This window comes from Xenopus tropicalis, chromosome 10 (genome assembly GCF_000004195.4).
Source record: "Xenopus tropicalis strain Nigerian chromosome 10, UCB_Xtro_10.0, whole genome shotgun sequence".
Classification (NCBI taxonomy): domain Eukaryota; kingdom Metazoa; phylum Chordata; class Amphibia; order Anura; family Pipidae; genus Xenopus; species Xenopus tropicalis.
Genome location: NC_030686.2, coordinates 28737736 through 28763883, shown reverse-complemented (window position 1 = coordinate 28763883; position 26148 = coordinate 28737736). Strand labels below are relative to the sequence as shown.

General features: G+C 42.2%; 2 protein-coding genes across 7 annotated transcripts in view; both read left to right on the top strand.

Annotated features, from left to right (window-relative positions):
* The first annotated feature begins 595 nt into the window (after positions 1 to 595).
* Positions 596 to 8984, top strand: LOC100489067. The gene is made up of 5 exons (XM_002940091.5): positions 596 to 709; positions 819 to 877; positions 2299 to 2403; positions 2982 to 3111; positions 8538 to 8984. Exons 3-5 carry the CDS (start codon positions 2307 to 2309, stop codon positions 8806 to 8808), a joined length of 498 nt encoding a protein of 165 aa, XP_002940137.1. The 5' UTR covers positions 596 to 709; positions 819 to 877; positions 2299 to 2306; the 3' UTR covers positions 8809 to 8984.
* Positions 8985 to 17815: 8831 nt separating this feature from the next.
* Positions 17816 to 26148, top strand: part of faap100 (FA core complex associated protein 100) — a 100297-nt gene continuing 91964 nt past the window's right edge. For 4 of the 6 annotated variants that reach the window (XM_004916354.3, XM_004916353.4, XM_004916355.3 and 1 more), the window contains exons 1-5: positions 17816 to 17859; positions 20676 to 20833; positions 22291 to 22409; positions 23044 to 23954; positions 24105 to 24261. In XM_004916354.3, the coding sequence (XP_004916411.1) occupies positions 17856 to 17859; positions 20676 to 20833; positions 22291 to 22409; positions 23044 to 23954; positions 24105 to 24261 (1349 nt within the window). In that variant the 5' untranslated portion in view covers positions 17816 to 17855. Of the gene's footprint in view, positions 17925 to 20675; positions 20834 to 20978; positions 21057 to 22290; positions 22410 to 23043; positions 23955 to 24104; positions 24262 to 26148 lie in introns of those variants that run through there. The other 2 variants (XM_031894775.1, XM_031894776.1) reach the window with 2 other exon arrangements.

The window sequence follows — 26148 nt, the reverse complement described above, 5'->3', positions numbered from 1 at the left end:
ATGCGAACTCTTGCGTTTCTTTAACGATATACGCCATGTGTACCTGCACTCAGGCAGACACAATGGCTCCGGATGCAGGTGAGAGAGGCTTGATGCCAGCGGAGGGGCTGATTCTCGCCCTACATTTTTCTGCAGGCTGAGAATCAGATCTGTGGGACAATGATCTTAAATTGCTACATTTTTTCCCCAGGTCAGCACTCCTCCTCGGATACTAACATTTTTTAATCTTAGTGTACTTGCTCATCCATTAGTCTATGAAGGGGATCACTGTGAAGCACAATTAACGAGGCAGTGTGGCACTTCTATAGATAGAACTCCATGCATGGGAACCAGAGAAGATGGACTTGTAGTTTAGCTGGGACAGCAAAGATTTTCTAATTATATGGGTTCTGGAGTGTAAGCGCTTAGTACCATATTCTTTTATCTGTGGTAGCACTTGCTACATTGCCTGCATTAATAATGGCTGTTTCACATAATATCCTGTAAGCAGCCCACTAAAACTGCTGTGAAACCACAAGAAAGACTCCTGTTGGGCTGGTAATAAAACAGGCAGACTCTTGTGAGATCAGGGCTGGATCCAGACCAAAAGAGGTGGAGAGATTTAAAAGAAGAGTGAATGAAGAAAGCAGAGACACAACGCACTAAGAGAACTAACAGGGAGCAAGAGTGGAGCAAAGGAAACACGTTTCCACTGGGGCAGCATCAACAGGTAGCACATTAAAGAGCTCAGGGCTGTGAGCTTTGAAGGAATAACGTTCTGGATATGATCGAGAGCTATATTATGGATGTTTTTATATTCCACCGCTTCCCTCTTTCAGGCACTAGACCAGTTTGGCATCACAACAGTGTTGCGTGGGAGGAAACACAAATCTGAAGAGTAAGTAAACAATTCAGAGAGGAGCTGCAGTAATTATTTTGCCAGTTTGGCTCAAGGCTGGATCAAACCACTGGATCCAACAACAGATTTGTTTTGTGGATTTCCCAGTGAGTAGTCTGAATCTATGTTGAACAAGCTGAAGGTTCCAGATACTAGCAGGCAGTGTATAAATCACCCTGCTGTCACATTAAGAGATGCTACCCTAGATGTGTAAAGCAAGGAGCGAAAAGGGGACTGTGGGCTGATCGGAAAGATAGAAGTGGACACAACTTCCTGAAGCTTATTGCTACAGCTAGAATCTGCCCAGCTGGTTATTCAGCTAAAACTAATGGCTATATGGACTAAGTGGTTATATATTATACTGCCAATAATCAGACAGCTTTTATATAGCCAGACAGAAAGGCCTTTTTCAGTCCTGTCTAACTAATATCTGATCAAAAATTGATTATGCCTGCCAGGCAAGTTAGAAAATCCTCCTGACCAGGCTACAAAATCAACCAGCCTGCATAGTCCAGCCAAATAAGCACATTTTGAGTATAAACCCAATACAATATGGAATCAGAGTGGCACTTTCGCAAGGTATGGCATTACACATCCCATTGACCCTTGTTTAAATATGAGCAGACACCATAAAAATCATGCATACATTTTTGCCCAAATGTTTGCCTATGGGCCATTCTCTGATATTACCACAGCCATATTAAGCAATATAGCAGCTCCGGCTTATATGTGACAATACAAATATGCAGAGAACTAGAGTTCCTCTATTGCAAATGTGGTATATTTCTATTTAAGTTAGAGAATCTGCTTCTTAAAAACCATGAACAGGCTTTAAAACTGCTGCTAGATCTCACAGCTTAGTTTGCAGGAAATCGAGCAGCTTCTGAGTTCCATCAAGTTCTTTTCCAGCAGTAAGGGAAAGTGACAGATACATGGCCAGTGTGTGGGTTTATAGCCAGGATGGGGTACATGCAGGGGAGTAGGGGGAATTTTTGTTTGGAATGGCTAAAAATAGAAGGCTTTCTATTGGAAAACAAATAAAAAGGTTGACCTCTTTTTAAGTAGGCTAAGCCAATGTTAATTTTCATTATTTCCACCCTATGGTTGCACTGATATGTGGGCGCACATCTGTAACTTTCCAATGTGTGGGTGTGGCAAAAAAGTGACCCCTTTAAGCATCAGCTTTGATCCTTTTGCGTGAGAAAGAAAACATTTGGATAAGCTATAAACCATTTGCATGACGTGAATATTTCAGAGACAGATGTTGCTCACATGCATAGCACACTCACTTTCTGTTCTGGTGTCAGTGGGAAAACAACACATGTAAGGTGCACTGCAGGCTCCACACTGCGGGCATAGGTACCAGTCATCTGGCTTATATATACAGCGAGATATATACCACTTCTTCTCCTTACGTTCAGATTTCATTATGGAAAGGACACTGCTGTGCCTGATGCTGCTGGTTCCTTTGATGCTTGCTGTAAAGCAACGGCGAGAGCCGTCGGAGTGGGATTATCGATCAGAGGGTAAGCTGCTCTGAAATTCTTTATAGAGTTAAGGGTGCATAGATTTAGAGATTTAGTAATTGGTGCGCCCTATGGTATATCCAATGAGCTAGTATCGACTGAACTGCTTGGTCTATGTAATTGGGTGTAACTTTAGGGCAGGGGTCCCAGCCATTTTTACCAGCGAGCAACACTCAAATGTGAAAAGAGTTGGGGAGCAACACAACCATGAAAAATGTTACTGGGGGTACCAAATAAGGGCTGTAATTGGCTATTTGGTAGCTCCTATATAACCTGACAGTCTAAATAAGGCTCTGTTTGGCAGTACACCTGGTTTTTATGCAGCCAAAACGTGCCTCCAATCCAAAAAATAACTACCTGCTTTGAAGCCACTGGGAGCAACAAGTTGCTCACAAACCACTGGTTGGGGATCACTGCTTTAGGGAGTCACTAATGCCTGGAAGGCAGTAAAAGTGATTCTTGTGTGCAGCTGCCACTTGCATATAGTGCATTACTAAAGTGCACACAAACCGTTGCGCCTTGAGGCATATTTCAGTTATTGAATAGACATCACCAGTGCCATTTTGTGTTTCCCGTAGCTGAGAAGGTGAACATGCGAGGATGTGCTAATCTGACTACTGTGCTGGACAACTGGAAATTCGCTATTATGACCCAGTTTAGAAACCTGCTCCTCTATGATCATCACACTGTGCTGCCGGACTATGGAAGGTAGAACTATTAGATTTATCCCATATTCATGCTCATTTAAAGCCTTTACAATGCAACTTCTATGGTCCACAACATATTGAAAGCTAGAAATAAACCTGCCCTTATGGTTATGTGACCAGAAAAGGTAACTGAAGGTTACTAGTGGGGCTCATTTATTTACACTGGGCAAATTTGCCCATGGGCAGTAACCCATAGCAACCAATCAACAATTGGCTTTTTTTCAGCCGGCTGCATGTAGAACAATAAATGCAACCATTTGATTTGTTGCCATAGGTTACTGCCCATGGGCAAATTTGGGCAAATGACCCCACAGTGTGGGGGGAACTGATATTTTCTTGATACATACGTAAAAGACAAACTGTTCTTTCTAGTTTAATTGCAATTTTTTTTAGTATATTTTACATACACTCATTAAAACCATATACCAGATGTAATCCTTTTTCTGTAGGGACATACAGGTATGGGATATGTTAACCGGAAAACCATTATCCAGAAAGTTCTGAATTACGGGAAGGCCATCTCCAATAGACTCCATTATAAGCAAATAATTCTAATATTTAAAAATGATTTTATTTTTCTCTTGTACTTGATCCCATCTAAAATATAATTCATTCTTATTGAAAGCAAAACAATCCAAATTACTGAAAGATCCATTTTCCAGAAAACCCCAGGTCCCGAGCAGTCTGGATAATGGGTCCCATAACTGTATAATAAGCACTTATTCAACACATTATCATAGTAGATAAATTAAAGATCCCACTAAGTGCCTAGAGGAACCATCTGTCTTTCTAAAACAAATTCAAGTACAATTAATTTGACTTTTCCTACATTTTCTCTTCTTTATATAACTGAACTCTGTTTCTACTTTTTCGGTTCTCTTGTTAAATACCAATACCTTATTCTCTTTAAATAAATGTGACTGCTTCTCAAAAATATCAAGCTTGACTGTGTTTAAAGGTACAATAAAGGCTGACCCTAAACAGCCCATGGTTTAAGGGCTCTGGTACACGGGGAGATTAGTCGCCCGCGGCAAAACTCCCTGTTCGCGGGCGACTAATCTCCCCGAGTTGCCTTCCCCTGCCATCCCATCGGCGACAATGTAAGTCGCCGGTGGGATGGCAGACGCGGCGGGGCGATTTCTGGAAATCACTGAAAAAGACTTGCGAGTCTTTTTCGGCGATTTGCGCGAAATCGCGCCACCGCGTCTGCCATCCCGCCGGCGACTTACATGTTCGCCAATGGGATGGCAGGGGAAGGCAACTCGGGGAGATTAGTCGCCCGCGAACAGGGAGTTTTGCCGCGGGCGACTAATCTCCTCGTGTACCAGAGCCCTAAGAGCACCTATACATAAGCTTGAGTGTACAATGGTTAGATTTGCTTAGATTAAGGCTTTGGGGTCTGTTGTGAGGATCTAACATAGTAAATTATGTTGAAAACAGATACATGTTCATCCAGAGCAGTGCTGCCCAACTTCTGTGGTACTGAGGGCTGGAATTTTTCTGGCCTACATGGCGGAGGGCCGATAATGGAAGCCAGTTTTGACCACTCCCTTTTTTATCACACCCACTTCAAACCACACCCATGTTATCACAAGAGCTTTTAAGACCATACCCACGTTAATGGTGGTAGCACACAAAAAAAAATGAATAATTGGTGCTCACTGCAGGGATATTACCCTTCACTCATATGTGAAAGAATTATATTATGTCATATTAAGACATACCCCTACTTCTATATGGCTCCTCCTCCTCTGTGGACAGCACACCAACCCCCAACACATAATTCCACACCTTAGACACCCCTTAACAGCTATTTCCAAATGCTAACAAACTCCCAGAACAAACCCCTGCCAGGTTCACCTCCCACAGGCAGCATAGGGCAGGCTGAACCAAATCGGAATCCTAAACATCACGTGACTTTTTGTCACGTAAACACAGAAGTGGAAATTTTTTTGCCCTGGGAAATGTAACCCTTCCAAATCCTAATTAGTATATGTTAATTAGGATTCTGATTTGGTTCAGTACTTGGCCAAATGCTTTGCAATCTATTTGGGGGTTTGGCGAATCTGAAAAACTGGATTCAGTGCATCTCTAGTGTGAACATTGCAAGGCCTTACAGGTGTGAATGTTACGGGGGACAGTTAATCTTAGCACTGACACCTTTTAAAGCTTACAAAAGGTAAGCAGTCACAGCAGTTAGACAGGGGGCCACACAATGGGGGTCTTTTTAGTAACTGTATTTTCTAATTTGCTAAAGAGCCATCTAACCCCTTCTTGAAGCTATCTAATGTATCTGACAGTACAACCAACTCAAGGAGAGAATTCCACAACTTCACAGCTGTCACTGTATAAAATCACTGTAAACCTTCTGTAGATTCACGGGAGATGGTGTTATTCTTCCACTTTGTTAGGGTTTCTGACCGTAAGTGTAGGGACCTGAGGGAGCCCTCCTGCCAGGACAAAGGCGTATATACGGGAACAAGAAGGATGCAACCACAATGGAAGTTCAAACTTGTTCAGTTTATTCGTACGTGCTCATAGCTTTTATACCTCTGGTTTACGTGCAGGTACAAAGAATTTATTATAAAAAATAGAGTAGGACCTCGTTAACTGGTGCAGGACAGGAATTTAAGGAGTATACAAAGAGTAAGAGATGCATCAGTGCACAGATAAAATTAAGTTGTTTTTCAAACCATATATTTCGTAAGGTGCAAGCCGTGCAAGGGTACTATTTGGTTAAAACCACTATTATGGGATGTTCAAGCCTTGCTGTTTGCAGTGACACTATGGATATACATTTCTAAAATGGACCCTGATATGCTAAGCATCAAAGTATATAAAAATTATCAAAGTACATGAATATATGATTACCGTATATACTCGAGTATAAGCCGATCCGAATATAAGCCGAGGTACCTAATTTTATCTAAGAAAGCTGGAAAAACTTATTGACTCGAGTATAAGCCTAGGGTGGGAAATGCAGCCGCTACTGCTAAGTTTTAATAATCAAATTATTTAATAAAAGGACACTCAAATGGACTAATTAGTGTAAATCACCGGTGCTTGTTACATGAATACATTCTCTGGCCATCTAACAGCATTAAGCTGCTAATGTAACTCTGACCAGTTGGCACAGGACTTACTCTACTTTATGGAGCCACAGGGGCCATCATCAACTGGACAGATGTAGAACAGGGCTGTGTGTTTGCAACCCTTTATCCTTGCTACAGCCATTACTGAACTACAACCAGCATCCTCTAACAACCTAACACATTCAGGTATGGGACTCTGGCCTGTGCCCACCTGGCAGTGCTGCCAGCTAGCTGATATGTATGGCTGAAAATGGGGGCAGACAGCAGAGGTACCTTTCTAGGGACCAAGCATTTTGGGAAATGAAGAGGTCAGAAATACAGCATACATTTATTGTGCTTTTATTCCAATAAACTTAAAATAACAGGTACTTGTCTCTTACCTGCATAACAAAGTTTGTGTCTGCCATGAGCTCTGACAGGACAGTGCCATAGCGTTTGTACCATTGGGTTTGTTCACAGACCATGGGTGCTGAGGCGCGCGACGTACCATCTGTTCATTCTTCGAGCCGGGGATGGAACAGTGCGCACAAGTTAGGGTTGTTTACACTGGAGAAGTGTAATTATGGGGGGATATGATAACTAGTATATGAAATATATAAGGTGAACATTTAATAAGTAGCTCAGGGTGAAGCATACAGTATGTCCCATACCTTCAGGTTTCTCTGGTCTAAATAGCTAATGCAAACCAATATAACATAACAATTACCTGAAAAGCAGTAGAAGCAAACCACATGGAGGCAAAAGGCGGGCATTTCAAACAGCTGTTAAATGCAGCTGATTCCTGCACTGCCCCTTATTGCCCAGTGTAAGCTAGGTGAAATGCCCAAAACTGCCTAGGATGTGTTACATTAATGGAAACTGCCTGACGCTGCTACAGTTTTGAGCCTAAAAACACTCTAATTTGTGTGTTTTTGGCCTTGAACCACCAGTGCAAGTCATACCTCCCAACTATCACACTTTTCACGGGACAGTCATGTTTTTAAGATTGCTCTTGCACCGCAAAGAGCCAAAGAAGTCTGGCTTGTTTTAAAAAACGTGTCAGTAAAATTCAAAGCTTTCGGATCTTTCCGGCTGGTTTCGGAGAATTAACCAGAAAGATCTGAAGACTCCAGCTCTTCCTTTTCTGCTTGTTTCATTTGCTGCAGCCAGAAGGAGTCTGTAATTCTCTGTTTGGCCACCGCACACTTGAAATGCAGTTGGAGGCCTGGCTTGAAATTGATTATGTGGCCACAAGAATTTTGCTGTGAAATGCTCGTGCCACACAAGTCTGTCATGAAAATATGTCAAGAAATTGGTGGGGGACAGTCACTGTGGCTGTTATAAAATGCAGGTTTCACAAGGTTGTTGTATAATGCTTAGGGGTATCATAGAATGCTTAGCGCATAATTACTATTAAAGTAAATTAGAGGTGATATTTATTACATTATATTTCTGTATTAGTTCTTGGTAATGGCAGTTCTTAAAGGATGAAGGGAAGATGAAGAGCACTACAGCACTTAGTTCTGTTAGTACTGCACCTATGCCATAATACACATTAAAACTAAACTAAAAACTGTCTTTCTGGGCAATGTCTGTGCCCCCACACCCTAATACAGAGTATGTCAGAATCATTAGCTATAGCAACCCAATTTATGAAATGTTTACTGTGGATTTGCTGAATCAATGCGTAGTGCCTTAAAAAAGTGGCATGTACTCAAGATACTCCCTCCCTTAAGGTGGTATACACTATCTGTTTGTTTGGTGAGGTCGCCAAACAATCAGATCTTTCTCCCAATATTCCCAACTTGGGTGGGTGATATTGTGCAAATGCGATTGTGTGGCCAAACGATTACTTTGCAATGAAGGGGATACAAGCCTGCCTGAGGGCCCCATAAACAGGCAGAAGAGCCAAATTTATCTTTCAGGTCCATAACCATTCTTCTCACAGCAATATTACTATGCTGCAATCTGTTAAAGGAGCTAGTGAGCAGCATGCTGTGCAGTACTGTAAACCAAATTTAACATGAAAACATGGGGAACTAAATGTATTGGTGCAGAGGGTAGCATTGTCGCCTTGCAGAGCTTCAGTCCTGTGTTCAATTCCAGCCAAGACACTATCTGCAAAGAGTTTTTATGGACTCTCTGCCTCTGCATTTTCTCTGCTTTCTTCCAGCACTCCAAAAACATACATTTAATTGGCTCCTGATTACATTGACCCTAGTGTGAGTGAATGTGATATGGACCTTAGAGTGTAAGCTCAACTGCGACCAATGCAAAATTGTAAAATCTCAATAAAGCACTGCATAATATGATGGTGCTATATAAATAAAAGATAATAATATTCTTCCAATTATAGGATCAAGTCCCTCTCGGAAGCTTTGGATGACTTATACAAAGAGTTTAATGCCCTAAAGGAGCGCCTGGGGGAACTGAGTACCAAGTTTGAAGGAGTAGAAGCCTTTGTGGATGAAATGAATGCTGGTCGGCAGATGGCACCCCCAAAACCAGTTCCTACAGCGGCAAAACCATCCAGGCAGCCAAACGTTGAAACTTTGGTTTTGGGCCCTGGGATCCTTAATAACCAAAGAAAGTTTAGGAGGCCCAAAGCTCCTGTTAATAAGTCTTAAGAAGGAAAGAGGAAATTAGCTCTGCCTCTGTTATACTGAATGTATTATTCTATTCACTAATACTAGCCAGTAACTATGTACATCATCCAGGTATTAAATACTCACACTCTGCTTATTGTCTATTTTAATTGCAGATTGTTTATTGAGATCGCAATAAAAACATTTATATAGAAAAAGAAAGTGATATTCTGTATCTTTTACCACAGTGGTTTGGTTCAGGCCGGGGGTGCCCTCTCCAGGGGAACTAACATTTATAAATTTCCCTTGTTCTCCTTTAAAGAGATACTGACACCAGAAATTAAACCTTTTTTTATCTATCATAACATTGTCTTTGCATGAGCTTTATAATTTTGCCAAAAAGTATTTCCTGGCGCTTTTCCATTCCTTATCTGATCCCCCATGTTCTTCTATGAGGGGGCGGCCATGTTTGTGCAGCAGGAGGCTGTTACATTAGAAGCTATAACTGACAGGCTGAGAAGGGACAGTCAGGTTGGCAAAACAGTCTGGTTTAGGAACTTCAAGTAACAATTACTTACAAAACCAGCCATACTAGTGAAAAAAGATCAACATGACCTATAGGTAACTTTTTATATAGATTCATAATTTGAAAAGTCATTTTTTTGTGTTTTTTAATGTACAATTAAAGTATTATTATTATTGTTTGCATCCATCCTGCTTAACATACACACAAGGAATGGTTCATAGCATATATATATCTTTCTTTTATTACCGGTACATTTCTGAAAATCACTTCAAATCTTGTGCGCCTTGTCTCCCATAAGTCATTACGTACAGAGATAAAACACAACAGATGCCAGGGTCTCATTAACAGGTTAACGCTCTAAATGCCTAGGATTAGCATGTGGCATGATTTAGACCTCAATTTGTACTTTGTACATACAAATGTCATCACTAATATTTCAGCTACTCCAAAAATACACTACTTTTTTTTGTCAGGTACCCAGTGGCAAGAGTGGCCCCATCATGCGCAAGTACAGTGGGTAGCAGTGACACGATGCAACAGGGGAATGATAACAGCAAGGCCAGTGCTACTATATATCTTTCAAGGCTTTGAATTAAAACTGCATCTCCTGGCCCAGAAGGAGTCTGCCTGGACCCAGACAGTTGCAAGTCATCATGGGCAGTGACATTAAGCATGCCTCCTGTTCCACTTTTCAGGGGATAGTCCCAACTTTCAGTCCCAACACGCAATGCTTGATAGTTTGTGCAAAGTCTATGACATTACCCCTCTCTAACTAATAAGTGCTTACAGTCTGCCACCTGGAGATGGGCTGCATTCTCTGGGGAAGTGGATACTAAGCTCTGATTATGGCTAGGGGGAGGTTGGTGGTTACTGGTTGCTACACACTGTACCTGTAATGAAATGCTGGGGGCAACAAGCTGTTCCTGTCAAGAAAGCTGGGGCCAAACACTGTGCCTAGCTGCCATTAAATGCAAGGTTGGGACACACACACTGTGCCTGTTATAAAATGGAGTAGGTCAACAGGCTGTGCCTGTAATAAAATGGAGTAGGTCAACAGGCTGTGCCTGTAATAAAAGGCAGAGGGGCCACACATTGTGCTTGTAATTTTCACCAGCCAGGCCTGTAATATGCCAGCCAAGAAGCGACCCTACTTGCACAGTGCAGGTGAATACCAGAAAATCACATACATGTGATAATGAGGGAGTTCTGACAAAACGTGTGTTAAAAAAACAAGATGACTCTGTGGTTTCTAGGGCCCACGCTCACATCAGATAGATATTGTGACAAATGGTACAGGTTTTTATATAGACCCATGATGGAAATAAAGATGGGCTAATAGGAATAATCCTAGGCATACTAGGACCTAGGCCCACAAGGGGATCCTGTGTAGCTCAACTAGGCCAGTCTCGCTCAGTAAATAATTCACAATTCTCCACAAATAAAATATGAAAACCAATTGTAATTAGTCCTAAAATAGCAAAAATTGCTTATAAAAAGCTTAAATAGCTTTAAAAAGTCATTATAATTTTGATTATTTTAAAAATAGTTATCTCCAGTACTTCAGGCTAGCTTCCATACCCCTATTTTGATTAATGCAAACTTTAAAGGAGTAAAAGTAAAGGCGTTTACCTTTTATGTATTCAAATGCAACATTTTCCAACCTGACCCCACCATCAGCAATGTTTGCAAAAGCAGTACTCTGGAGACCTGCAGTTGGTAGTGTGGTAGAATGTCCTGAACAGGAGCTGGCAGCATGGTGAGAGTATGGTGGGAACAAGTAGCATATTTCATATCTGTGTTACTTGCTTTCTTTGTAACTATGTAACATAGTAACATAGTAACATAGTAAGTTAGGTTGAAAAAAGACGTACACCCATCACGTTCAACCATAATGCCTATATATAACCTGCCTAACTGCTAGTTGATCCAGAGGAAGGCAAAAACCCCATCTGAAGCCTCTCTAATTTGCCCCAGAGGGGAAAAAATTCCTTCCTGACTCCAAGATGGCAATCAGACCAGTCCCTGGGGCAACTTGTACTAAGAGCTATCTCCCATAACCCTGTATTCCCTAAACCTCTTGATCAGTGATCCCCAACCAGTGGCTCCGGGGTAACTTGTTGCTCACCAGCCCCTTGGATGTTGCTCTCAGTGCCCCCAAACCAGGGAGTTATTTTTGAATTCCTGACTTGGGGGCAAGTTTTGGTTGAATAAAAACAAGATTTCCCACCAAATAAAGCCCCTGTAAGCTGATAGGGTGCGTAGAGGCCCCTAATAGCCAATCACAGCCCTTATTTGGCTCCTCCATGAACTTTTATGCTGCTTGTGTTGCTCCCCAAGTCTTTTTACATTTGACTGTGGCTCCTGAGTGATTGAATATAAATAAAAATATTTTATATAAGAAACAGGGGCATGTTTTTAACCAAGGGACTGGTTCTTCTCAAACACAACCTCCATTAACAGGTTCCCAGTAATAGCTCAATCTCCCCCACCGTACTACTTCTGGGGCCCATCATCAGAAAGGAATCCTCGGCCACAATATGCCCTTGGTGCTAACTAGAAGTCACCCAGATGTAGTCAAAATATATTCATCCAAATCCCAGCCAGGGGTTCAAGAAGGATGCTGGGACCAGCGGTTCAGCAATAACTTGGGGATCTCAGGTTTTATGTGGCTTTTTCCCCAGTAGCTGTGGCCTGCTTTCTAGCTACATTACCAAGGACCCCCATTTATTTAACTGTCAAATTTGCATTTATTATTATACCTGCAGTAAACAGATCACAGCTACCATCTGCCCATTGGTTGTAAATAAGCCCAAGTTTGCTTATGTATCCAGAAGTATAAAATGAAAGGTTCTTTCCATTTCTAGTAAACCATAGCAACCAATCATCAGTTTGCAAAATGAAAGGAAAAACAAGCCTGTTGCTTAAAACAATGCAATATGGGGAGGGGGGGGTGGGCAAGTAATAGCCCACTGTGGAGAGCCCTGCTGACCAATACCATGATGCCCCAATGACTGAACATTGTCCCTGTACAGTAGGTCACCCCAATGATTCACCCAGGACACACCCTGCAACCCAAAAAATCTGCTCGAGCATTACATACATGCATCTAGTCCTGCATTCATTGCTATTGGGACTTTGCTGGAGCTGCCATACAGCCAAACATTGTCTTTGCAAAATGAACCTGAGGCTTAAAACAATGCAATATGGGAGAACCCCCTGTGCAATAGCCCACCGGTGACCTGGAAGCCCTGCCTCCCAACTATGAAGCATTGTCACTGTACATAATGTCATGCCAATGATCTGCCCAAGACATGCCCTCATCTTCCCAAAGGGCCACTTCCAAAATCTGCCTACAACTCACCCCATTCCCTGGAAGCCCTGCAAGTTAAAAAAAAACTAGTTACCAGGGACGCTAAAAGTTGCTCCTGGTAACTGTGAGCCAAAATTAAGATTTTTACATTGGAATTTTGACTCCGAGGGAGACGGGATCTGAAAGGCCGCCTCAGGGCAGCAAGGACACCTGTAATAAGGAGATCATAAAATAATTTAATGCTTTATTTACCAGTAGGTCCTTCCTTCCTCTGCACTAGAGGAGCTGATATTTAAAAAATGCAATTTTGGCTCGTTAAGTTACCAACAGCGGCTTTTAATAGAGAGTCTATGTTGCTGGAGAAATACTGTCTGTAGTGTTCAGTTGCAAGTGATGCTGTAGGCTGGCTGCAATTAATAGGGGACCCTGCACAGCATATCTGGCTATTTTTGGTGAGTTTAGATTATTTTAGAAGGCCTATCTGGCTCTGACTTCTGAATAAAAGGTTATATTCCTGTTCTTTGTCCTGTTCTTTTTAATTTGGGCGTATGAATGGTTTATTAAAGCTTCACTATGTAGATCAGGTGTCTCCAACCTTTCTTACTCCTGAGCCACAGTCAAATGTAAAAAGACTTGGGGAGCAACACAAGCACCATAAAAGTTAATGGAGGAGCCAAATAAGGGCTGTGATTGGCTATTAGGCAGCCTCTATGCACACTATCAGCTTACAGGGGGCTTTATTTGGTAGGAAATCTTGTTTTTATTCAACCAAAACTTGCCCCCAAGTCAGGAATTCAATAACAAGCACCTGCTTTGAGGCCACTGGGAGCAACATCCAAGTAGTTGGTGAGCAACATGTTGGTCACGAGCCACTGGTTGGGGATCACTGATGTAGATCATGATATAGGATAATTGATGTTGGCCCCTGACCTATCAAGCACTTGTAAAAAGAAGCATTGAAGGACCAGACACAAAAGCAGAAGATAAAGCTCTTCACAAAACATTTGGGAGAGAATAGCAAAGTGCTCAAACATGACTGGGCATTAGAGAAGCCTTTTAAGTGCCTCACCCCCAGTGAATATAATCAATACCTTCAGGCCCCAGGCAGGCAGCACAGAGCCACCATCTTGCTTCTGAGATCTGCAAACCTCTTTGCTTCTTAGGTTTATGCCCATGTTTTTTTCATTTATTTATTTATTGACTAAGCCTTTACTTGTCCTTTAAGAGTTTTTTAATCCCTGTATTTAACGTGTGTATATCCACATAAAAACACAATTTCCTGCAGGTTCTCTTAATGCTTCCAGCATATGTAGACCATTGAGCATTCAGTTAATTCACCATATTTAAATTATTGGCTTTCCTCTTCTGCCTCAAATGCAAAATAATTAAAAAATACATGAAGACCAATTGCAAATGATCACGCTGTGCATCATTCTAACAGTTCACTACTCCTATAAACACTGTACCAAAAAACAAACAAAAAAAGGCTTTACCCTAGCACCTTTCGCTTTTGCTTTTTCCAACATGCCAAAAGTTAGTGGCTGAAGTAATGTTTCAAATAAATATGTTGATTTAGTATTTTCCAATATTTGCCCATAATTGGAGTTTATTGATTCATTTATAGAACTGAACATTGTATTAATGTATTTATGAGCCCCTATAGGTACATACTGTATACTAGTGTTTAAGAACATCTTAAACTCCTATAATGGTCTATACTAGAGATTTACAGAACATGTGGATACAATTCCCAGCGTGTCCCAACAGCCTTTAGTTACAGTGCTAGGTAGGATATTCCAGGTCTGGCAAAGTGTCTGTCCCTGGTCTAGGCTGAAGTGGTCATGTAGCAAACCTTGCCATGTCCTCAGCAGAATGGCAGTGGTGCAAACACCTTCATCTCATTTAGATCTGTTTAAGTCTCGATAGAGACTGGGTTAATATTATTCTGATATTTTGACTGCAATTAGAAAGCTAAATGTCTTTGAAGAGCATTTTAAGAGACTGTGATGTAAATTGTAGGAAAAGTCTGAAAAAGACTGATGAAGGTGAAGATGAAGGAAAAGAACAGAAGAAGAAGCAGCAGCAGTAGCAATCCAGCAGCTTTATGGAGGACAATAGAGTCTGGAGGCACCTAAAATGGTACACTAACAGCTCTGATGATGAAGAAGAAGAAGAAAGAGAGAAGTCTAGGAACTTCAAGTGTCTGTGTATATATACTATACTTACTATTTTTAATACATATTATTAATATATTTAAGTTAATAAAATATTGCATACACATAAAATACAGTAAGATATGTGTTGGGGTACTGTACTTCATCTTACAGTACTGTGTCAGTACAAGGTCACATTCTGGGGTTGGGTCACATTGCAATGACATGCTGATGGTTACTTTGTGCTGTGACATTTGAGAGGGAAATTTGGTTAAAGTTTTGTGGTGGTGGAGGTCATTATAACTGGGGGATCACTGTTGTATGAAATACTAGCGGTGAGGTACTGACACTTGAGCCGGTAAAATACCAGCCAGGTGGCAGCCCTAGGTGGTAAATCTATCTGGAGGTGACACTGGAGGGCTTGCTATATCATGATATACAGTACTGAACCTGTGTTATTGGGGCACACTGTGCCACTAGTGGAGTTACCATGACCTCTTCAGGGATCTCTGAGCTATATGTCTAAAACGTACTGTGGCCCCGGGGTCATTGTGACACAGAGTTGTCAAGTTGTGCTAGTTTTGTGTGTGCTGTGTGGGAATGACGTTATAGAAGTGACATTATACGCAATGGAGTGACTTAATGCGTACTGCTCCAAATGACTTCACTAAAGTTAACTGCGCATGTACAGTGAGCAACTGGGGGAATTTAAATCACATTGGGAGACCAGGGGCAGGGCCAGAACTAGGGGTAGGCAGAAGAGGCACCTGCCTAGGGCGCAACAGCGGCAGCGCCAGATTTCAAACCCTGGCGCCCCAAGGCCGCCACCCATTCGGAGTAAAAAATTTGTATCGTGGTCACACACAAATATTGTGGTACGATCCGAAAGTTATGAAATTTTCATATCTGAACGATCGTACACGGCCCGGAAAACTTTCTGACTTTGATCCTTCACTGCATGATTTTGGAAGTCTCCCATAGGGCTCAATGGCACTCTGCAGCTCCAACCCGTCCCAAGGAAAGTCTCCCATAGGGCTCAATGGCACTCTGCAGCTCCAACCCGGCCCAAGGAAAGTCTCCCATAGGGCTCAATGGCACTCTGCAGCTCCAACCCGGCCCAAGGAAAGCCTCCCATAGGGCTCAATGGCACTCTGCAGCTCCAACCCGGCCCAAGGAAAGTCTCCCATAGGGCTCAATGGCACTCTGCAGCTCCAACCCGGCCCAAGGAAAGTCTCCCATAGGGCTCAATCAGGCCCGGATTTGTGGAGAGGCCACAAAGGCCCGGGCCTAGGGCGGCAGAAGTTTAGTGGCGGCATGCCGCCCCGCCGCAAGAACATTTTTTAATTTTGCTCCCATACGGAGCAGTCGGGACCTCTCCCCACTGCTCCGTATGGGAGTTAAAAAGAGCGTTGCGCATGGGGGACTCCCACAGGGGCGGCCTCGGGGCGCACCGGAGAGAAATCCGGCCCTGGGCTCAATGGCACTCTGCAGCTCCAACCCGGCCCAAGGAAAGCCTCCCATAGGGCTCAATGGCACCCTGCAGCTCCAACCCGGCCCAAGGAAAGTCTCCCATAGGGCTCAATGGCACTCTGCAGCTCCAACCCGGCCCAAGGAAAGTCTCCCATAGGGCTCAATGGCACTCTGCAGCTCCAACCCGGCCCAAGTAAAGTCTCCCATAGGGCTCAATGGCACTCTGCAGCTCCAACCCGGCCCAAGGAAAGTCTCCCATAGGGCTCAATGGCACTCTGCAGCTCCAACCCGGCCCAAGGAAAGTCTCCCATAGGGCTCAATGGCACTCTGCAGCTCCAACCCGGCCCAAGTAAAGTCTCCCATAGGGCTCAATGGCACTCTGCAGCTCCAACCCGGCCCAAGGAAAGTCTCCCATAGGGCTCAATGGCACTCTGCAGCTCCAACCCGGCCCAAGGAAAGTCTCCCATAGGGCTCAATGGCACTCTGCAGCTCCAACCCGGCCCAAGGAAAGTCTCCCATAGGGCTCAATGGCACTCTGCAGCTCCAACCCGGCCCAAGGAAAGTCTCCCATAGGGCTCAATGGCACTCTGCAGCTCCAACCCGGCCCAAGGAAAGTCTCCCATAGGGCTCAATGGCACTCTGCAGCTCCAACCCGGCCCAAGGAAAGTCTCCCATAGGGCTCAATGGCACTCTGCAGCTCCAACCTGGCCCAAGGAAAGTCACGATACCGAAGGCTGAATGAATTCCGAAACTTTTGTAGTCGTTGCGTCAAATACGATTCTGTCGCACAAATAGACACAAGGCATGAAAAAGTTAATTAACGAAAATATCGTGGAAAATACGCAAGGTTCTATAAATTGGAAGAAATATGATTTTTTCTTAATCGTACCCAGTCATGTTTTGATAAATGTGCCCTTCACTGTGTCATGACATGCTGGAGGGTAACTGGGTTGCTAAATGTGCCAGGGTAGCTGGAAAAGGCACTTGCCATGAAACACTGGGTCAGAACAATGTGAGATGCTTGTTAATGTGCCATGACACATTTGGTAGCAGCTACAGTACTCTTCTGTGCTGGACATTACGGTATCATTCTATTATAAGGTACAAATGTAGCTATGGGATAACATAAATACAGGTATCGGACTCCTTATCCGGAAACCCGTTATCCAGAAAGCTCCGAATTACGGAAAGCCTGTCTCCTATAGACTCCATTTTAATCAAATAATTCAGAATTTTAAAACTGATCTCCTTTTTCTCTGTAATAATAAAACTGCACTGTGTAATTGTTCCCAACTAAGATATAAATAATCCTTATTGGGTGCAAAACAACCCTGTTGGGTTTAATTAATGTTTTATTGATTTTTTTGTAGACTTAAGGTGTGGAGATCCAAATTACGGAAAGACCTCTTATCCGGAATACCCTTGGTCCCTAGCATTCTGGATAACAGGTCCTATACCTGTATATGGCAAGCACAATACTTTTTATGTAATCACATTCAGGCATGTAATTTGTTACGCTGCTAAGAGCTCCATCTAGTGGCTGTTTATGAGCTTTTACTTCGAGTTTATAAACCTCTGACTAATAAAGTTGCTGGGTGCAGAGTGATGATGTCATCAGCAGGCTCCTCACATGGGTTAGTTCTGTGCAAGTGCAGCTCTTCCTGGTTATGAGGATTTATCTCGCCTGAGTAATGTAAAGGTAGAGCTGCTTGTACCATATATCATGTGTTTATATTGTTACTGCTCAGAAGGTGGTTATAATAATGTCTATTTAGGGGTGGGTGTGTGGGATCCTTGTACTTTATGTTGAACTTCTTACTAACAATCTGTAAGTTAGCCATTGCTCCTGTTAATACTGTATTAATGAATGTATATAATAGGCACACACTGTGTGAAGTTGCACAGCATGTAGAGATCCTGTATTTATACATTATATATTACCCCCACAATAGCAATGACTGTGATAGTGTGTTATGTTTGTGTGCTTCTCCCTAAGTGTTATCCTGTGCAGGAGTCACTGTGCATTCTATGCTGGTGGGTCTCAGTGTTGCTTTATACATTTAAAAGTAAAAAATGTCAGGGAGCAACACAAGCATGAAAATATTTCCTTGGGGAAGGCCAGTAAGGGCTGTGATTGGTTATTTGATAGCCCAATGATGATTGGCAGACTACAGGAGGCTCTGCTTGACAGAATACATGGTTTTTATGCCTTCAGATATTGTCTTCAAGTCAGAAATTAAAAAAAAATAAAACCTGCTTTGGGGCCCCTGGGAGCAACATCCAAGGGGTTGGGGAACAACATGTTACTCACGAGCCACTGGTTGGGGATCACTGCCTTATGGCATTGAATTTCTCTTCATTCTCTTGCTAGGTAGGTCAGTTTCTGACTGGGAAGGGGTCTCTTTGCTGTTTGGGGCTGGGGGTGCATACCTCCCAACAGTCCCGATTTTGTCTCTCTGTCCCGCAGTCCCGGATAGCTGCCAATTTGTCCCGCTTTTAAAATTCTCTGCTCCTGTGACGTCACACGCAACTTTCGTTAGCACCGCAGCTTCTGCGCCACTCTAACATTTTATGGATTCACTGTGCAGAAGCTGCGGCGCTAACAAGTGACGTGCGTGTTACGTCACGGGGAGGAGGAGAAGAGCCGGGGGCGCAGCCGGAGGAAGCAAGCAGGGGGAGCCGCAGAATGCAGGGGGACGCTGGGGAGGACACTGGAGGAAGGTAAGGGGCAGCTGGAGGATGCTGGGAGGCAGCTGGAGGAAGGCAGGGGGCAGCTGGGGGATGCTGGGGAGGACGTTTCGGGGGAGCTGGAGGATTTTGGGTGGATGCTGGGGGGAGCTGAAGGATGTTGGGGAGGACGCTGGGGGGAGCTGGAGGATGCTGGGGGGAGCTGGAGGATGCTGCAGTGGGGAGTGGTCCATAGTATGGGGATACTGGGGGAGGACCTGCAATGTTTTAGGGGGCCCTGGGCTTACTTGGCTAGCAATGTTTTTGGGGGTCCCTGCGCTGGCACCAATGCAAAACATAACACCTGGCTACCAATGTTTTAGGGGGGCCCTGACGACCAATGTTTTAGGGGGCCCTGGCTAGCTATGTCTGTCATGAGTCATGATATACAGGTGCCACAGTGCATAAAAAAATCCTTAGGTCCACAATATGTCATAAAATGATTGGGGCTACTGTGTCTGTCTTCTGGTGCGCTTTTGTGTATTTTATACTTTTCATGTGTAGTTTTGTAAAATGGGCCTGTTGGGGGTGTGTGGCCATAAAATGGGCGTGGCCTAAAATGTTGCCGTGCTACGCACAGCAGATATTTTTGTCCTTCTTTCTACTTTTCAAATGTTGGGAGGTATGGGGGTGTTAGCCTGCTAATCTGTGTACAGAAACAGTGTGTCAGTCTATCCTTGTCACAGTGTCACCCCATGTTGGAGTGACTGCACCAATCTATGCAGGAATCACTGGGTAAAGTCAGTTCTGGGACTCATTTATCAACACTGGGCAAATTTGCTCATAGGCAGTAAACCATAGCAAACAATGAACGGTTGCCCTTTTTCAACCAGCTGCAGGTAGAACGATGAATTCAACACTTTGGTTGCCATGGGTTATTGCCCACAGACCAGTTTGCCCGGCTGATTCTCAGTGTGCTATATTATTCATAAAGTAGTGTCATTTTGTACTGGGGTCCCTGGGCCATTTAATATTTGGCGACTGTGCTATTCTATGTGATAATCACTGCTATTCTATGCAGAATGCCACTTTTATATTTTTCCAGCAATATTATTGTGATGTTTCAGTCAGGCCAATCCTCCCCTATCTACCCAAGCAGTTTACTGTGCCATTCTTTGCAGGGACTCCAGTGCTCTGTCTGTGTTTGCTGTGGTGACAGTGCTGGAAACAGTGACTTGTGGAAATTACTGTTACAATTAATTTCTGTGATTATATTTATTAAATATACAGATAATTGGGAATTTTTAATTGCCACATTTGCAATGTTATCCATGGTTAACTGTGATTATGTGCATTTTTTTTAACTATGACTGCATGCCTTTTTATAGGCTAGGAGTTTAGTTATGCAACAAGTGAATTCCAATTGGTGCAAATGTGAACCTGCCTGATGGGCAAGAAAAAGATTTTGTGCAGAGGCAAGTTAGTTATTGTGCATGATTTAAACTAGGTGTCTGTGCTGAGCTGCCAGCACCACCTTTCCACAGCTATCTCAGGTCAAACTTTATCATCTGTGGCAAATCACCTCTGCTTCTCACCTGAATATGAATTATCAATACATGTAAAGTGTTTTTATGTTGTGCTTTCAGTAGGGACAGATAGGAAGGTTTTTTTCAGAGATTTCCTGCAGGTGACAAATGGTAACGTGTTATTGCCCTTAAGTGTTCGCTAGATTTGTAATTGGGCTGTAGATCTTACAAATATGTCTGTTTGTTTTACTTTGCAGCATGCGCAATGCCTTCTGTCCAGTATCTGGCAGGGTTTCACTGCCCAGCAGGTGGTCTGGCAGCACATGGAGCTCAGTTAATCCCTTGGAAGGGCAATGTCTATGTATCCATTGGCAAATCTGTCTATGAATACAGCATGGAAAAGAAATGCATGTTGGTGAGTTATCTGCTACTTACTGTCTATTAAACAATATGAAATTAACTAAAAGTGACTAAAAGTTTTGTTGTTTTTGATGCAATGGATGTGGGCGCATCAGTAAGCTTTTTGAAGCCTTTGATTCTCTGTCTGTGTTTATCCACAGGCAAAGGATTTGCCTCATGTGACAGTGCCCTAAGTCTCATTAAGATGGTCTGGTTTCCAAAATCTGATTGAACAAAATGTAAGCCATCCACTGAACAGCAATCTGTGTTGCTTACAGAATGAGAAACATCGAACACTGTTCTGCAGACACCCCATTAAGGTGTGGGTGATCACACAGATCTACTAGTAGCAGCTACTTTTTCATGGCTACTAAACACCAGAAATTACCCTGCCAATTACCCCCGCCCAGTTATCAGTATATGATCAGCATTGTCTCTTTTATAAGCCATGGCAAGTAGCTGCTACTAGTAGCTCCATACATCTTCACCCTAAGGGTGAAGACACACAGAGCTTATTAGTAGCAGCTACTTTTCGCGGCTACTAAACGACAGAAAATATGCTGCCATAGACAGTACTGAGAAATGCCTCTGCTAAAACACATGTAGAGCCAATTATCAGTAAATGATCAGCATTATTAGTTTTTGTAGCCGTGACAAGTAGCTGCTACTAGTAGCTCCGTTTGTCTTCGCCCTGCGTAATAGTTTTTTTTCTGGTTTAATCACTCAAAATGAAATACAGGTATTTACTCTGTCTTGTTTGTGTAGATGATTTGGTTATCTTTAATGTTAGAGAACTAGTAAACCAATCACAGAGACTCAAATCACCAGCTCAGATCTCTTCCCATTCAAGTTAAAGAGAAATGTTGTGGCTGTGGCAGACAGCAGCAGTGGCAGCTGTGGACCTCCTTTGAATGGGAAGTGATCATAACTGAAACAGTAATTTCTCTGCTCCACATAGGAGCCCATAAATGCAGGCACATAAAAGCTGCTAAACTTTTTTTTTTTTAATTTCAGAAAGCCAGCTTGTGGGTTTCCACAAAGCAATCATACAGCGGACCTTATGATTTTTACATAGCATTTACATTTAGAGCATTGATGCTGGTTTACAAAGTCAGGCCTGTACCTAACACCTGGCCAAGCTTTTTAAATGCACTACCATGTCTTGCCCGCTGGGACCCTACTTGCATTCAATTTACAGCCACAAATTATGGGAAAGAATATTTCATTATGGGTTAAAAAAAAAGACAAATTGTGAATATATTTTTTTCTCTGCTTAAGTAAATGAGACCTGTATTCCTTATTAATTGTGTATGTGTGGCCTCTGGAGGGTTTAATGAGAGAGAGCAAACTGAAAGAAGAACATCAGAGATATAACTATTTCGTTCACTGACAATATGGCTATTATTTATATTAATCAAGATGCTTATGCATTACATAACATAATTATTACATAATACATCACTTAATTTGCAGGCTGTGTATGAATTTGCTACTGAAATATGGTGCATTGAACTGGACACAAAGACTCAACAACTTTATATACTATGCGGCCAAAGTGGAATCTACCTCCTGCAGTGGGATGAAAAAGGGAGGTGAGAGCATTTCAGTTCAGTGTTAATTCAAATAAATCCACAGGATTAGGCCATTTAAAAATTAACAATGTGCATTAAGCTTTGCTACCAGCCTGGAGGTACAATTATTCATATGAAGTTTATGCCTCCAGAGTTGTCCCCTGAATTACTATTTTTTTTATAGTTATGGTAGTTAAAATTGAAAAGACACAAGCCATAAAGGTTCAGTGTTTTGCTTAAGGTGGCCATACACGGAAAGATCTGCTTGTTTGGCAAGGTCCCAGATGAGCAGATCCTTTCCCGATATGCCCACCTAAGGTCGGTGATATAAAGCTAATTCGATCCTTGGGCCCTAAATTGCCGGGTATATGGGCCATTGGACTGAGCAGCCAATGCAGTCCCCAATCCAGAGGGCAGATAAGCTGCCAAATTGGTCTGAAGGGTCCCCAATTGGCAGCTGAAATCTGCCTGTGTATGGCCACCTTTACTGTGAAGCTGAAGCTCATGTCTACTTTTGTCTACTATTTCTGTACCAAATGTGCGCACTCAGACAGGTGTAGAGAATGTATGAATGTAGAGAATGTATGAATGTAGAGAATTGTTTAGTACCTCTGATTGATGTGTTTCACAGTAAATTATTTTTGTGTGTGTAAAGGTTGCTGAAGGAACCAATGTCTGCTACAAGCACAGGAGGAGTAAACATATTCTTTATAGGAGTGGAATTCTGCTGCCTACTGGACCCTTCAATCTGTTATTTTACAGTATGCCATGAAGTCTTAGTCGCTGTATCCATGAACCAGAACAAATGGGAAATCAGACTGTTTAACATAAGATCTTCTGATCATAAAGGCAATTATCCATCAGCAATCAGAGAAATGGAAATCTCTGTCAAACCCACACCTGGATGCAGAGACATATGTAAAGGGAATAGTCTCCCTCCAGTTCTACTTTGTGTCTCTCTGTGGAAAAAGGAAGAATTAGCTGTGGATTTCCATGAATTTACAATAGAGCCTTCCTTATTCACGTTCCTTTTTGGAATTGACTTGGCAATGGTAAATTCCCCAGTTGTTATCTGTGGTTTTCCAGATGGACAGGTTGTATTCTTTCCACTGAAGACTGTTCCTTCTCCCAAAAGTGACTTTACAGATAACCAGACCAAGTCTTCAACTCGTTTGCCGCTTCTTTATAATCTAGAGCAGCCTGTTGTTTTTCTTGGGGCTACAAAAGCACAAATATCAGATGGCGAGAACAATCCTTGGACTAATAGCTCTAACAAACTTTTCTGTGACTGCATATTGCTTTTGGGCCAGGGAGGTCTGATGGTAACAATAACTGCTGGAAACAAAGCAGAAGGGGGGACTTATGAGTTTAGAGAGTATCATTTGAAAGCTCCTGTAAAATCAGCTTTCTGTTCTGGTCCTAATTTGTATTATAGCACCTGCTCTGATATCCAGTGTGTTGTCATTCCTCAGCCAGGGGCAGATCTGCAAAATCGCATCCTTTCTTATTCAAGTTATAACATCCCTATGATCAGAGCAATGTCTCCAATTTCTTGCTGCTCAGAAGGTAGGTCACTTTATTACATAATATTTTCCATTATTGGTTTCCATATATGGATTTGATTATCGCTGACAGTCCATATAAAACATTTTATGTACTGTGCTGGTAGTCAAAATGAAAAGTTTGAAACATCGTTTTAGTTTTCTTTCTTTATAGGAGATAAGGAATTTTTGGCCCTTTCTGACAAAGGAAAGCTCATGCTTTTCATTTTGAAACAGAGTGAGGATACAGCACAGAGAGCTAGACTTTCATGTTCCCAAGCAGGACAGAGGATCAAAGAGCTGCTCTCCCAAATTGCTTCGGTCTCTGAAAGGTGAGGACCAACTTCTTTTTATTTGCTTAATAGTATTTAGAAATATATGACAACAATTTCACAAAATAAGCCTTGACTTATTTTATAAATATCACATACATACAATAAAGGCAGTCTGCACTATCTTTTAATATCTCTTTATAAATGAAGTAAGTGAGTTGGGGTGGCATACCAGAAAAACCCTTGTGTATCGGTATCTATAAGTAGTTTGTATGTTTGATTTCTGCACCATATTGTACAGTGCAGTAAAACTTGGTGCTTTATAAATGTTAATAATTAGGGGGCACCCCAAAATATACATTAAACTTTTTGTTTAATTATGCTTTGGCACCTGCAAGCAATTGTGTTTTTATTGTCATTTTTCAAATGTTTACAATAGCAGTACTTATTGTTTGTTTTCTTCAAGCATAAACAGTTTTTAAGTATGACAAAACAACAGTTGCATTAAGTATTAAGTTCAACAAATAACAGTTGTATCTTATAGTTCTGTCGAATTCTGTCAAAGGACAGAAAAACAGGTTTTTAGTGCAGGAGAGTTGCCAATAGTCCGTTAACACGGTGATTCCTGTGGGATGAATAGTCTAATAGCCTCTTTTTTTGGTGTAGGCGCTGAATGTATAGGGATGAGTTGGGTGGCTTTTTAAGATTTCTGTGTTGTACCATATGGTTTGTTGGATTGGGTGTCAATGGGAGGATATATATGCATGAGAGCCATGTACAGTTATTGGACCCTTTATCTGGAAACCCATTATCCAGAAAGCTCCGAATTACGGGAAGGCCATCTCCCATAGTCTCCATTATAAGCAAATAATTCTAATTTTAAAAAATGGTTTCCTTTTTCTCTGTAATAATAAAACTGTACCTTGTACTTGATCCCAACTAAGATATAATTACTCCTTATTGGAGACAAAACAATTGTATAGGATTTATTTAATGTTTAAATGGTTTTCGAGTAGACTTAAGGTATGGAGATCCAAATTGCGGAAAGACCCCTTATCTGAAAAACCCCAGGTCCCGAGCATTCTGGATAACAGGTCCTATACCTGAATTAAAGAACTTTCCTGTGTTTTGCTCTTTTTTGTTTAATGTTTCTCACCAATCCATATGAAAAATATGACGCAGTTTCTGTGTTTATAAGGATATAGATGGGGTGGTAAATCGTTAGCCATCGATCTAAAATTGTCTTTCGAGCTGCTGTCGCCAGTCTCCTGACCAAGTGTTTTTCAGATTTTGCAAGCTATAAGCAGTGTTACTGAATAGTGCCCATTCTCTATGTATTTGGAGAAATTTTCCCATCATTGTGTCCAGTATGAGGGTATTTCTTGCGAGAACGATTGGATCAAAGGATATGACCATCGGTTGTGTATAAGATTTGATTTTTGGCAGTGGCATCGCAGGCATTCATAAGTAACCTTCAGTTGGGTGCCTACCGGGATGCTATTTGCCAGAATAAAGAAGTGATGGGGTGGCATCCTGCCACATCCTCTCTCACATCCACTGCTGTTTTGTTCATGATAATAGATTAAACATTACCTTTAAAAAAATATATATTTTTTTGCATTTGTGTGAGATCAATAAAATGTATTAAGATGAATTATATCTATAAATGTGCTTCTAGCTCATTCTGCTTTGTCTTAGGGCTGTGGCACACGGGATGGCATACACGGCGCCGCGATTTCCCAAAATCATGGAAGTTTCCTCTCAAGGCAACTTCTGCGTATGCATCCAGCTGGCGATTTACATTCTCGCCAGTGGGATGGCATTTCCCTGTGTGCCACAGCCCTTAGAGAGCAAATTGTAAATATATTTGTTCTGTAATACCCCATATACTCTGTAAACTACAAAGATAGAACCTACCTTTGCCTAGAATATGCTTTCTCCTGTACT